General features: G+C 36.1%; 2 protein-coding genes across 2 annotated transcripts; both read left to right on the forward strand.

The window, feature by feature from the left end:
- Positions 1-681: 681 nt before the first annotated feature.
- On the forward strand, positions 682-1,611 carry LOC144293289 (olfactory receptor 4P4-like). The gene has a single exon (XM_077864373.1). It carries the CDS (start codon positions 682-684, stop codon positions 1,609-1,611), a length of 930 nt encoding a protein of 309 aa, XP_077720499.1.
- A 7,974-nt stretch (positions 1,612-9,585) lies between these two features.
- On the forward strand, positions 9,586-10,497 carry LOC144293290 (olfactory receptor 4P4-like). The gene has a single exon (XM_077864374.1). The coding sequence runs from the start codon at positions 9,586-9,588 to the stop codon at positions 10,495-10,497; it is 912 nt and encodes a 303-aa protein (XP_077720500.1).
- Positions 10,498-14,222: the final 3,725 nt, after the last annotated feature.

Genomic DNA, 14,222 nt, shown 5'->3' on the forward strand with positions numbered 1-14,222 from the left:
TGATAAGCACTGAGTGTTATACATGTAAGGTACAAATCATTAGATTTCAGACCTGAACCCAATTTTACCATATATATCAAGTAGCTAAAATTTAAATAAAAAATTGAAACAAAAAAGAAATATGAGAGCTACACATAACACACACAGATATATATAGCACAGTGAAAGGATGGTATTTGTTTAAACTTATATGGGTAGTTAATGGCAGAAATGGAGTAAGACCCATATCTTTTAAGAAGGTGGAAAACAGCTGGAAGCCTATTTACTCAGTGAGTAATGTGGCATAGACATTAAGAGCATAAAAATTGCATCTGATACAGGCATCTGATATCTTAGGTTGCTACCTAATACTTTAATGATTTGGTGCAATTAGTGAACCAACCTATTTTTCTGTTTCCTCATATGTAAAATGAATATCAGAATAGTAACCATTGCGTTGTTATGATTTCAATGCTTGCAAAATGTTTACGATAATTTCAAACATAATATGTTTTTATTCAATATAATTTGAAATATAATGATACCCTTGCTCTGAAAGGCTTTATAAGAGTGTAACAAATTCTCTAAATCTTTTTTTATAAATAGTCCAAAACTTAAAAAACACTATTGAAGATGTAACATGTTCTTTATCATTTCAGATGAATTAAGTTTCTGTTGTGTCTCTGGAATGACCTCAACCTCATGGAAAATCAGAACAATGTCACAGAATTTGTTTTCATGGGTTTGTGGGGAAATAAACAAATGGAGCTACTGTTCTTTTTCCTGTTCCTGCTCTGTTATTTGGCCATCTTAATGGGAAACTTCATCATCTTACTCACGATCATCTGCAGCCATCTAATTGAACAACCAATGTACTACTTTCTCTGCCACCTTTCTCTCATGGACCTCTGCTACACTTCCACGGTAGTCCCCAGACTAATCAGGGACTTAGGTGCAGCCAGAAAAAACATTTCCTATAACAACTGTATGACCCAGCTCTTCACTGCCCACTTGCTGGCAGGGGTGGAGATATTCATCTTGGTGTCCATGGCTTTAGACCGTTATGTGGCCATTGTCAAGCCCTTGCATTACATGGTCATCATGAGCCGGCGGAGGTGTAACCTGTTGATCTTCATGGCCTGGGGTGTGGGGTTTTGGCACTCTGTTGCTCTATTGCTCTTGGTACTCAATTTACCTTTCTGTGGTCCTAATCAGATAAATCATTACATATGTGATGTGAAGCCTCTTTTGAAACTGGTGTGCAGAGATATTCGTGTTGTTAATATCTTAGTGATTTCAAACTCAGGAATGGTGGTGGTTGCTGTGTTTCTTGTCCTGGTGGCTTCTTACATTCTCATATTATACAATCTGAGGACCCACTCCTCTGTAGGGAGACGCAAAGCTCTCTCCACGTGCAGCTCTCATGTAATGGTGGTCATTTTATTCTTTGTGCCTTGTATCTATATTTATGTTCTACCTGCAGGGAGTGAAAACAAGGATAAGGAGATCTCTGTGTTTTACACTGTGATTGCTCCCTTGTTGAATCCTCTCATCTATACCCTGAGAAACATGGAGATGAGAAATGCCATGTGGAAGGTGTGGTCTAAAATGGCACATACGAAATTCAGGTAAAGGTGATATTCATTCCACTTCTGACCATGTGTTCCCAGAGCATTTATTATTTGAGATGTTATGGAAAACATAGCTTTCTTTGGGGAATTGGACTAAATGAGCTCTAACATTATAAGAGACAAAGAAGCAAGTCACTGTAGTTCAGATTGCAATATGTACACTAAAGTTGCCAACTGGTTCCACATGTGGTTGAATGGGTTTGAGGAATGCTAGAAATGTCTTTCTAAAACACATGCCTAATCATAGCACTGTCCTCTCCAATAATGTACACAGAACAATATTTCCTTGGAATAAAATCCAAAGTTCTCACTTGTTTATCACAATTGGTCCTGGCTGAATCTGCTAGTCTCAGAAGGCACTATAATGGTAGAAAGGATGGTGTTAAAATGACAAGTTTTGGGGTCAGGGAGAGCTCAGCGATTACTGACTCTGGTACATTTTTATCTTTGTGTCTTGGTTATTTGCTTTAATTATATATGCATCTCCATCTTTCAAATATCTATGAAATGTGTAATGCTGTACTTTATAAAGTTGAAATATTTCTTTGGCTAACACGTGTGAAGATTGAGGAGGGCATGTGGCTTCTAGAAACATAGATTTTTCCTCTTTTTGTACTTTTCTTCATTTCTTTCCCTTTCCTAGGCTGCTTTCAGTCAGCTACACTGCACTCCTCTACATTCTCCAAACATACTCTAAAGTCTATCAGCTCTATAACTGTTCTTCTATCTTTTCTGCTTATAATGCTGCTCCCACGATGCATTCGTGTTCATATCTTACATATAAAACACACTCCTGATATTTTCTTATTCCAGAAGATTTTGCCAATTCATAAAAAAACCAGTAGTATTTATTATTTCTTCCTTGTTCTTTTGTTGCTATGAAACTGTGCAATTACTCCTTTTAAAATAATCCTGTGTTCCATATTGGTGTTTCTTCTTCTGTGTTTTTCCAGTTGGATTGAGTCAACTCAGTCAAAAATGTACTGTATCTTTATTTTTCTTTTATCTATTTTCTAGGAAAACCTATACAAATTAATAAATAAACAGTGAATTAAATTCAAAGATGCTGTCTTTTCTTTTTATTGCATTTTACATGCTGTTCTCACATATCCAGAACTTCCCCTTATGTTATGAACTACCATGCATTAGTAATAAAATATGTAATGTCAGAAAGGTTAAAAATTAAACATACATCCCATGTAGCTCCCTGGAAAGGTATAAAATCCATGAGATTCCAGCTCCCTATTATGTCTTTTTACTTATTTTCTACATTTGAAGGTGCTATTACTTTAATTTTCTTTTATCCTCTTGTCTTTTGAATCACATAATCCCATTAGCTCTGTGTCTTGGTTCCCATTTGTGTAGACATTTCTCTCTGCTGAAGCATTTGCCTTTTCTCAGAAGAATGATTGCATATTTTGCACATTGAGTTTGCTCAGCTGAATTACTCCTGCCCGAGAGTAAGGAGAAGTCCAGGAAAAACCATAAATGTGATGGTGTTTATCTTCTATGTCAGGAAACCTTCCTTTGTTATTTGCAGTCTTACAACTTTTCACATCTAACTGATTACTGATTTTTTTCATGGATCCATGATAACCTGTAGGATAGCATTGGAAAATGTTCTATTTCTAGGAAATTAAGTCTGTCTAGTTATAGTTTGGTTTGACTTCGTTTAAGATATTAATTTTCCAAGGATTATTTGGATTATTTTGTAAAGTATAGGAATGTAGTGTGTATATTTGTTCTAGCCTATAGAACATAGTCTTCAAAAATAATGTCTTCAAAAATACCTGAAATCTATTTTATAAATAATCCCATATAACCCACAAAACAAATGGTTTTAGAAGTGGTTAGAAAATAAAGAAAAATAAAACAAAATCAATTCTCAGAAGAGCGAGTTAATGTGAACTGAGACACATGGAGGGCTTAGGGTTACACACAAGGTACTTGTATGCATCTCTAAGGAGTATCCCAGTGTATTTGTGTGTGTCATTGGTAAACATATGACCAGCTATATCCTTTTGTGTATTGACACAAGCTTTGAGAGAAGCTTGTTCAAAAACATTATGTTGAAATAGACACCAGTAAAACAGTGAGTTCTGATTCCATCATGCTAAAGTAGTAGAATCTCTTATTTCTGCAGGGTTACTACACTTTCAAAGCCTGAAGCAAATAGTAAACATAAAAACCTGCTCCTTTCTGTCACAGAAAGCACACATTTCCTTTTCTTATTCTTATCTAGTAGCTCTTTGAGCAAATTGTTTTAACTTATAAAGAATTGTGTTTTTTTCTTTAGACACACACACACATATGTATATATATTTATCGAAGTTCTATTTTTTACTTTATAAATTCTTTTTTATTGGAGTTCATTGCCAACATATAGTATAATACTCAGTGCTGAAGCATATAGTATAACACCCAGTGCTCATCCCATCATTGCCCTCTTCAGTGCCTATCACCCAGTCACCACATTCCCCCATTCCTCCCCTTCCACTACCCCTTGTTCATTGCCCAGAGTTAGGAGTCTCTCATGTTTTGTCACCATTTCTAGTTTTTCCCACTCATTTCCTCTCCTTTCCTCTATAATCCATTCAAGAAACAAACAATCCAATCATGAAATGGGCAAAAGACATGAACAGAAATGTCACCAAAGAAGGCATACTCATGGCCACAAGCACATGAGAAAATGCTTCGCATCACTTACCATCAGGGAAATACAGATCAAAACCACAATGAGATATCACCGCACACCAGTAAGAATGGGGAAAATTAAGAAGACAGGAAATAACAAATGTTGGAGAGGATGTGGAGAAAGAGAAACCCTCTTGCCCTGTGGGTGGAAATGTGAACTGGTGCAGCCACTCTGGAAAACTGTGTGAAGGTTGCTCAAAGAGTTAAAAATAGAGGCTTCCCTATGACCCAGCAATTGCACAACTGGATGTCTACCCCAAGAATTGTGTTCTTATTGGAACAATGGAACTAACATTATTTATCTTACAATATGCACTATTGTGAGATGAAATTATATGATGACCCTAAGACACAAAATAATTTCTCAATAAATTGTTGTTATTGTGGTTGTTATCATTATTTTGCAGTGGTTAAGATCCTATAACAATTAATCTAAAGTTTAATGTGTATAAAGGAAATTGTTAATATATGGATCTGTGCATAATGGAAGAATATTGGTTCACTGAATGTCAGTGTGCACATTTTGGGCTCAGCCAAATAACCTGCAGAAATGAAATCACATGGGACTAAGCCAAATGGTAAACAGAATAAATTTTGCATTGAGTTCTGTTCCCCCCCCATATTTTATTATATTCTCACCTGACAATATAACTTTTTTAACCTAGCGTGTATAAAGAACATGTTGTTTATTCTTTTACCATTCCTTTTCTTCTGCCCTCCATTCCCCTACCATTTATTTCCTCATTGTTAATCCATGACAATAAATAACCCAAGTTCCAGTCCTGATATTGTAGGTCACTATTCTATCCATCTATGTACTCTACTGATGCAGGTTACTGTAGATAATGATGCATATTGGACTGTACTGCATCTGCTTGGTTCTGAAAAACCAAAAAAATCTGAGTTTCCCATCTCAGATTTATCTAAACTACTGTAAAAGTAAATTTCCAACTGGAGCAAGAAAGCCTACTTAAGAGAGTCTTTCTTTAAAAATAAGATCAGGAAGCCATAAGTGAGGAAGAATTTATGCACGTCCTCATTGAAGAAACCATGAAGATTTTTGAAATTTTCAGAGAGCTGCAAGCCCTCAGCCTGGACTTAACTTCTTCCTCACCATGACCCCTCAATCATCTGCATTCTTTACTTCTAAAGGAGCTCTAATCCCTCATTTAGCCCAACCAATCCCAGCTGCCCTAATTCCAACCTCTGTTTTGCATTGAGAACCTGAATGAGAATTACACTCACAGCCTTTCAGCTATATGACTCTGCTTCACTTTGTCTTCCTGGGAACACACTTTAGATTTCTACTTGAGTCTGTATCTTTGAAATTGCAATTCTAATGGCCCACATAAATTTTCATATTATTATTGTTATTATTTTTTAATGCATGAGAGACACAGAGAGAGACAGAGACATAAGCAGAAGGAGAAACAGGCTCCCTGCAGGGAACCCAATGCAGGACTCCATCCCAGGATCCCAGAATCATGCCCAGAAATGAAGGCAGATGCTCATCAACCACTGAGCCACACTCAGGGATCCCAAATCGTTGTATGTTTTGATTTTCAGTGAATTCTTTCTTAGCACTACCCTAATACTATTTCATGCAATATGATTTTTTCTTCAGAAAGCAAGATGAGCCCAAGGTCGGCTTGTGGAGCCTCCAGAGAAACTTCTTGACACAGGCTAGCACACAGATAAGTAAAGTTATATCCAGAAAATGCCCACAGGCACCAGGGTCAGTACCATGGAGAGCAACTCAGAGCCTTGGATGACGTTCTGTTCAGAAATGCCTCTGGGAGATAATTTTTCAGAGTTGCAAATACCTATTAATTCTTGTGTTGTCATATGTTATAATATGCTCTTTTGAATCAATTTTCCCTTTAGAGTTATGCACAAAATAAATAACTCCTAGAACTTAAAATGTATATTTGTTTTTGCAAGAATCTCAAAATACTTAAAAATTTTTTGAAGTCTGAAAATCCACTTCTTACATTCCTGATGGTCAATGGATGTTTTAGTTCTACTCTCCTTGCATATATATAAAATGTCCTAAGACATGTTGATATTCTTTAAATAATTTTAGAGAATCAACCTAAATGTGTCTAAATAATTGGTTTATAATCTCTACATTTTATTTCATCTTTAGATACTGGAGAAGAATCGGCAGAGTGAGTACCTCAGGAGGGAGCCCTCCTGATTTGATCTAAAACTCTTCTTACAGAGACTGAAAGCTAATGATCGGTGAATTAACCATGGCACTTTCATTGGACAATGCTCCACCAAACTGTGCTGCTTTGGATTGGTTATCTGTTACTTAAATTTATTCCATTTAATCTCACTCGTAGGCTTTATTTTCTGTAGCAGCATAAGTTAGTTTGACTACTACAAAAACAATTTAACCAACAGTAGTCTTATTATACATTATTATGAGGAGAATTCCACTTGAGAATGAGAACAGTAGAGTTGAGGTTAATGAAATCTTTAAGTTTCAGTGAACTTTATTGAGTTCCTTTTTGGTTGCTTTTACATTTTTCTCCATATTCTCTTATGAATAGCCCAGTTTATGATTGCATGTCCCAATGATGAATAACTTACTAACTTTCAAAAAATCTTGTCATCCTAAAATGGACTGGATTTATCTGACTGAATTAAGGTAACTTTATAGTGGGCCGTATTCTGATATCATTAGGTGAAAATTTGAACTCATTGTGGAAACTCTACTTTAACTATAAGAACAATTATTCTTATTGTTTAAATAGCACAATCAAAAGTCAATGCAGCATGATTATGTAGTGCAACCAAAGAAATAAAGTAATAATTTGTATCTTTACAGTGCAGGGAAATGGCAGGCTAGGTTATTAGTATTAAGAAATGCCAAAAACAACCAATGTTTTAGAGTAATTCTATTTCTCTTTACTAACTGATTGTTCCAAATTGAAATTTATCACGGTCATCCTCTTTAATATGTGTTGTGATATTTTGTGGGAGGATTTTTTTTCCTTGTGAGGCTGGCTATATATGTGCCCGTGGCAATTTCAGAGACTGTTGACTCCAAAAGGTAAAAAAGGAAACTAATGTGCGGATTTGAACCTTGAATGACACTGGGGTGGTTTACATTATTTTTTTTTATTCCTCAATATATTTCTGGATTATGTAATAGTTTATGGATTCTATAAATGTGGACAATGAAGTTTTAAGAGGTCAGCAATAACCTCAACATTCATAAATGTTATGGAAGGGGAAAATTAATTTTGTGTACTGAGGTCTTATTAAAAGTTATTGGATATAGGGAAGGCAGACAATAAGGTAAGTGAGGAAAATGTTTGAATAGTGTCTTTGCTTATAATTGTTGATCGACTTCTCATAGAATATTGGCCAGATTAGTCTGATTTTAAACTGTACACATCAATTGTAAATAACCATAACTAAAATGGAATAAAGCAAATATAAGGACACAGTTGACTTAATATCAAACCTCTGACTAGTAGGAACATTTAGGTAACTGGTTTTCTTTTTATATTCACATTGTTACTGCTATAGAAACACAATCTGAATCAAAACCGTTCTCCATTCAGAAATTATCCTTCGTTGTGTGTCTACGTCTCTTTTGTTCTGTGTTTCCAACCAGGGAATGAATATTTTTTCCTTTCATCACTTATGATTTCAATTATTTGACAAATTGAGAACATGTCATCAAGAATATAGTATGTGTTTCAAGGACAATAATTTTCTCACTGGACTGCACTCACATCTTCCTTTTACTTCAGCAAACAGCAGTGATCATGATAACATGTCCCTTCATAAATCAGGATAAATATTTAAGAGCTATTGTGGGTGGAACATCTCTGATAATCCAGACATTGAGACACAATCTTACCTGAACGAAAGCTCAGTTTGCTAAAACCCATTTAAAATTATTTCAAAATTATTTGGAATCAAGAATGCTGGACCATATATTTATATGAACTGCAAAATATATCCCCCCAAGTATTCATAAACATAGATTAGGTAATTGGTAATCTGTCACCTTGTATACTTTTTTTTTTAAATTGGGATGAGAATCAATATGCCTCTTCTCCCTGCAGGCCTCCCGGATACCCCACCTTTGTTCTTTGCTCACAAGAATGGGATGCAGCCCTCAGACTGGGTGGGAATCAAGATATCTGTCCTCCACATGATTTTACATTCTGATGCTAAAAACTACTTAGATTGCCTTTATCTGAATCTCTTTTTGAAAATCAGGGGTTTGAGTCTCAGTGCTGAGACAAATCTCCCTTGGAATTACACTCTATAACAGCTTCTTTGGTTGGATTTTATGCCTAGACTATGTATAGAAACTGAAAATCCTAGGAAAAGTCCTGAAATGCAAATATTCTTGGGTAATTTCTTTTTTATTTTTCATTTACACTTGCTATCACAAAATTATATTATTTTATTTTAATTTTCGTTTAGTTTGTAATCTGTAAATCAGATAAATGAATAAATTGGCTCTTTTTTTTTTTACAACTTAAATCCTTTGACAGTCTATTTGCTGCATAATTTTCAAGCATTCTTTGCTTTTAATGTGCCTGAACCTATTTTAGTTAAATATGTACAATTTATTTTTGTCCACAGGGCAAGAAAGATTATCTTTAGTTTTTAGGTTTTTTTTAGAGAGAGAGAAGAGGGAGTGGGGCAGAAGCTGAGGGAGAGAATCTTAAGCAGGTTCCATGCCTGACACAGGGCTCTCTCCTGTTCTTCTTTCAGGATGATCTGGACAAATTCTGTTTTATTCGGGACTGTGTTTTCAGGATAGATAATTTATTTAAAAATATCAGTTTGTGGAGCGCCTGGGTGGCTCGTTTAGTTAAGCATCCAACTCGATTTCAGCCCAGGTCATCATCTCAGAGTGCACATTATAACGCACATGTTTATTTTTAAAAAATCATGTAAATTATATTCATTTTGTTATCTAATAGTATAACTGACAATAATAAAATTGCTTCTTTAACAGCAAACTAACATTTAAATATCCCTGAATCATTAATGGTAATGTTGAAAATCTACCCTATTATTCATGTTATAGAATTATTTACAATAGATTTCAAAAATGAGAAATATAAAAAAGCAGCATAACTCTCAGTGTCAGGAATAATTAATATTACTTATTCAATAACATCAATCTGCTTTTTGGTCAATTTTATGGTATTGTTCTCATGATGCTAATTTTGTATAGATTCATGGTTTCTTTCTTTTCAGATACTGAACCCATCTGTTTACAATATATGCCCGTCCAAAACACATGGAGAGCCAGAGGAATGTCTCAGAATTCATTCTTTTGGGACTTTCGCATGACCAGAACATGCAAATATTTTGCTTTGTGCTCTTCTTATTCTGTTATGCTGCTCTCTTGGTAGGAAACCTTCTGATCCTTGTCTCTATTCGATGCAGCCCTCTTTTTCACCAACCGATGTACTACTTCCTCAGCCACTTATCCACTTTGGACATCTGCTATACCTCTAGCGTTACACCCAAATTAATTGCTGACCTGCTAGTGGAAAGAAAAGCCATCTCCTATGGTAATTGTATGTTACAGGTCTTTGCCATGCACTTCTTTGGAACGATTGAGGTTTTAATCCTTACAGTCATGGCCTTTGATCGCTATGCTGCCATCTGCAAACCTCTCCACTACCTGCTTATCATGAACAGGACAAGGTGTAATCTCCTAGTCTTAGCTGCTTGGGCTGGTGGGGCTGTCCACTCCTTTCCTCAATTTTGTATGGTAATCAGGTTGCCCTTCTGTGGGCCTAATGAGATTGATCACTATTTCTGTGATATATTTCCTTTGCTAAAGGTTGCCTGCACTGATACCTACATCACTGGTGTCCTTATGGTTGCCAATTCGGGAATGGTTACCTTGGTGACATTTGTGGTTTTATTTTTTTCTTATGTCATTATATTATTCACTTTAAGAAATCACTCAGCGGAAGGAAGACGCAAAGCCCTCTCTACCTGTGGATCTCACATCACAGTTATAGTTTTATTTTTTGGGCCTTCCATCTTTGCCTACCTTAGACCTCCAACCAATTTCCCTGAGGATAAAATATTTGCTCTGTTTTACACCATCATTGCTCCTATGTTCAATCCCTTAATCTATACTCTGAGAAATTCAGAGATGAAAAATGCCATGAGAAAATTTTGGTGTCAAACATGAGAGCTCAACATCATTTTAGCAAAAGAGAGGGGCAGCTACATGCGGATAGGGGAGGGAGGAAACCATCTGACAGGGCAATTCTCATACTGGTATCATGTTATGAGTGACAGAATTTAGGACTTAGAGTTTCATAATAACTCAAAGAAATATTAATTCAACCATACAAACATAAGCTTAAAACATAGTTAATTTTGTGGATTTTGAGGTGGCATGAGCGAGTTTACATGCATAAAGAGTTATATGTGCAGTTAAGACAATGCCATATGAGCTGTGAATTATGATGTAGAAAAGAAAATTCTAATAATAATTGTATTAGAAAAGTCAGGTTTGGTGGCTAGACCACATGATGAAACACTCTGGATGGCAAAGGAGTAGTTAAAACCCATGATTTTATAACCAAGTTTTGGTTCATGATAGGATCTTCACCTAAGTGAACTCAAGTGGTATTTAGAAGTGAATTTCACATCAAGAAGTTTGCATTATAGAACCTGATTTAAAGCGATTCCCTGTTTTTAAACTCTTGGCTACACATCGGAAATAAAAAATAAACTAGTACGGCAGCCCAGTGGCTCAGCGGTAGAGCACTGCGTTCAGCCAGGGCGTGTTTCTGGAGACCCGGGATCAAGTCCCCCGTCGGGCTCCCTGCGTGGAGCCTGCTTCTCCCTCTGCCTGTGTCTCTGCCTCTCTCTGTGTGTTTCTCATGAATAAATAAATAAAATCTTTAAAAAATATATATATATATATATTACTGGTAAAAATTGATTGAAATCAGTCACTCAGGATATTAAAAATGCACTCACTGCTCTTGTACTGTTGGCTCACGTACAAAATCCATAAAGGAACTGCTATCTATGAAATGCCAGAAATTAGTATTAAGTCTCTGTTTATTAGACCCAGAGACTTTCTTATGTTCACAAGTAAAACATAAGCAAAAAGCAAATAAGAGCTCAAACAAACAAAAACTTCAATCAAAAAACCCCGTGACATAAGTCATGGAAATGAGTGGAAATACAAATCATCTTTGTAAATAACCTGAAGAGTAGATGCATGAGAAATATTTCCTAGAGGAACCTGAAAAAAAAATTCGATGTGATCTGTTAATTTGAATGTCTGACGAGATACAAAAAGAAATGACTTCTTGGAAACCAGAGCAAGTATCCTAAAGACAGAAGAAATTGTGTAACCGGGATAGGATGATGATGAAAATACACAAGGATGGTTTTGTCCATATAAATGCAATACTAAAATTATAATGATTATATAAGGCCCTATACAGAAGGAAGGAAGGGTGGAAAAATTGACTAGGGAAATGTAATTCATTTGTGTTTTTATAGCAGAGACTAACTGGCCAGATGACTAGTTGGTCGAGTTACTAATAAAACAAAAATATTGCCAGATTTAAAAGTTCAAGCTTTACCCCTTATTTAATGTTTATCTTTTACCAAATTTACTCAGTTTACCATTCTGCAGTTCTGCTCAGATAATATCACTACATACGTGATATAAAGTCCCTTTTGAAACTGGTGTGCAAAGACACCTGTGTTGTACTATCTTAGTGATTGCTATTTCAGGGATGGTAGGGTGGTGGTGGTGGCAGCCTTTTCTGTTGTCTTGGTGGCTTCTTACATATTCATATCACATAATCTTAGGACCCACTATTCCACCAGGTAATGCAAAGCTCTCTCCACCTGCAGCTCTCATGTAATGGTGGTAGTTTTATTCTTCATGCCCTGTATCTGTACTTAGGTTCTACCTGCAGGGAGTGAGAACAGAGATGAGGAACTCTCCATATTTACACTGTGATCGCCCTCATGCTGAATCCACTTAACTGGATTTTGAGAAAGATAGAGATGAAAATTGCCATGGGGAATGTGTGGTCTACAATGACACATCAGATTTCATGTAAATAAGGTAGGATTCATTGTACTTTCAATCCTGTATACCAAAGGCCTGTATTATTTGAGATATTATACAAAGCATATAAGCTTTCTTTGGGCGCTTGGGTTAAATTACCTTTGACTGACGTTACGTGAACCAAAGAAGCAAGTGACTGTGAATCAGATTGCAATCTGTCACCTCTATGGATCGAAATAGTTCCACGTGTGACCATCTGTATGTGAGGAAGCAAGAAATGTCCTTCTGGAGTACATCACTGATTGATCATATCACTCCTTTCCCCCCAAATCTGTAAGGGATCCTATTTTCCTTGGAATCCACCCAACCTTCCTGCTTCTTTATCAGAAATATTCCATAAATCATTTGAGTCTAATTTGCCATTCTCAGAAGTCTCTATGTTGGTTGAGTGTGTGGTGTTACAATGACAGGCATTGAGGTCAGAGAGAAGTGGGTATATACTGACCACTAACTTTTATCTCTGGGTCTTGGCAATTTGCTTTCATATTATGAGTCTCCCTTTTAAAAATATCTATAAAATGGTGTGATATTGTACTTCCCAAAGATGTAATGTTACTTTGGCTAACACAAGTGAAGTTTTAACATGGCACATGGCTACCAGACTCATGATAGTTATTTTTCCTCTTTCTTTGTTTTTCTCTCTGTGTGCCCCTTTGCTCAGATGTTTTCATCCAGGTATTCTGAGTCCACCTTCATTCTCCAAACACACTCTAGAATCTATTTGTTCTGTGGCTGTATTTCAACTATGGAATTTCCTGGTCAGCAGTACAAAATTTAATGATAGACCCCATCCATCCCCCTTAGGAGGGCAACTTTGCCTGAAACAGTGCACTCTTCCTTTTTTATGGTTTCCTCTGCTTTTAAAACCTTTTCTTATTCTGCAGTTCTCTAGACCTCTTTTCTATTATCTAGGTAGGAGCTGCCTGATTCATGAATCATTCAATAAAATCAGCTGGATCTTTTAAATGACTCTGGTGAATTTTCGGGTTTAACAGTAGTAAGGATTCTATAAGTGCTCGCATTTTGTTATTTTATTAGGATTTTAGAAGATTTAAGTATCTTACCCAGACGTGTTAACCAGTAGGGCTAGGAAAGGGTATCTAAGCTCTCTGAGTTTCAAGTTTCAGGTTTTCAAAAACTATGCTGCCTACCTGTCCACGAGCAGCAGTAACTGTTGTTCTTACTAGTAACTTTAAAAAGAAGCACAGATGTCTGGTTTCCGGCTTAGCTGGGGCCACCTATTGATGAGGAAATGGAGATGATGGTCTTGATTTTGTCCTGAAGTCAAGTTTGGGCTTGAGTGGTACTTGTTTCTGAGGAACAGGGGTGTGTATTAATGTTATGTTTTCCTTAGAAGGAAAGAAGAATCTTGGAAGCCACTATTTGGCCTGCACAATGGCCTGACCCATTCAATAACCATCCTCGAGTTCTGCCAGGGTCTATCCCATGTGCGAGGTCTTTTGGATTGGATTGCCAAACACTTGTTACTATTTTATATCCCAAATTTTAAACTTAATGTAATGGTTTCTTTCACTGGTATCATTTATTTCTGGGCTTTCAGAAATTGTAAATTCTATGATAAATTTATGATTTAACAAATTTCTAATGATATGTCCATATCACAACTATACCTAAAACATAAGGACGGGCAATACACCATGTTTTACTTAAACATATTCCTTTTCTTTCAACTGCAAAATCTTTGCTAACTGTATTAAGACTTTTCAGGAGCACTCTCTTTGTAATTCGTTGTTTATCAAACTGCTTCTTATTGTTTATTCAAATTTGCTTGTCACAGGCTCTCCATTCAA

The sequence above is a fragment of the Canis aureus genome, chromosome 21 (genome assembly GCF_053574225.1).
Source record: "Canis aureus isolate CA01 chromosome 21, VMU_Caureus_v.1.0, whole genome shotgun sequence".
NCBI lineage: Eukaryota > Metazoa > Chordata > Mammalia > Carnivora > Canidae > Canis > Canis aureus.

Excerpts from the sequence above, each read along its gene's own strand:
- LOC144293289 (XM_077864373.1), top strand. The coding sequence starts at position 682 with ATGGAAAATCAGAACAATGTCACAGAATTTGTTTTCATGGGTTTGTGG.
- LOC144293290 (XM_077864374.1), top strand. The coding sequence starts at position 9,586 with ATGGAGAGCCAGAGGAATGTCTCAGAATTCATTCTTTTGGGACTTTCG.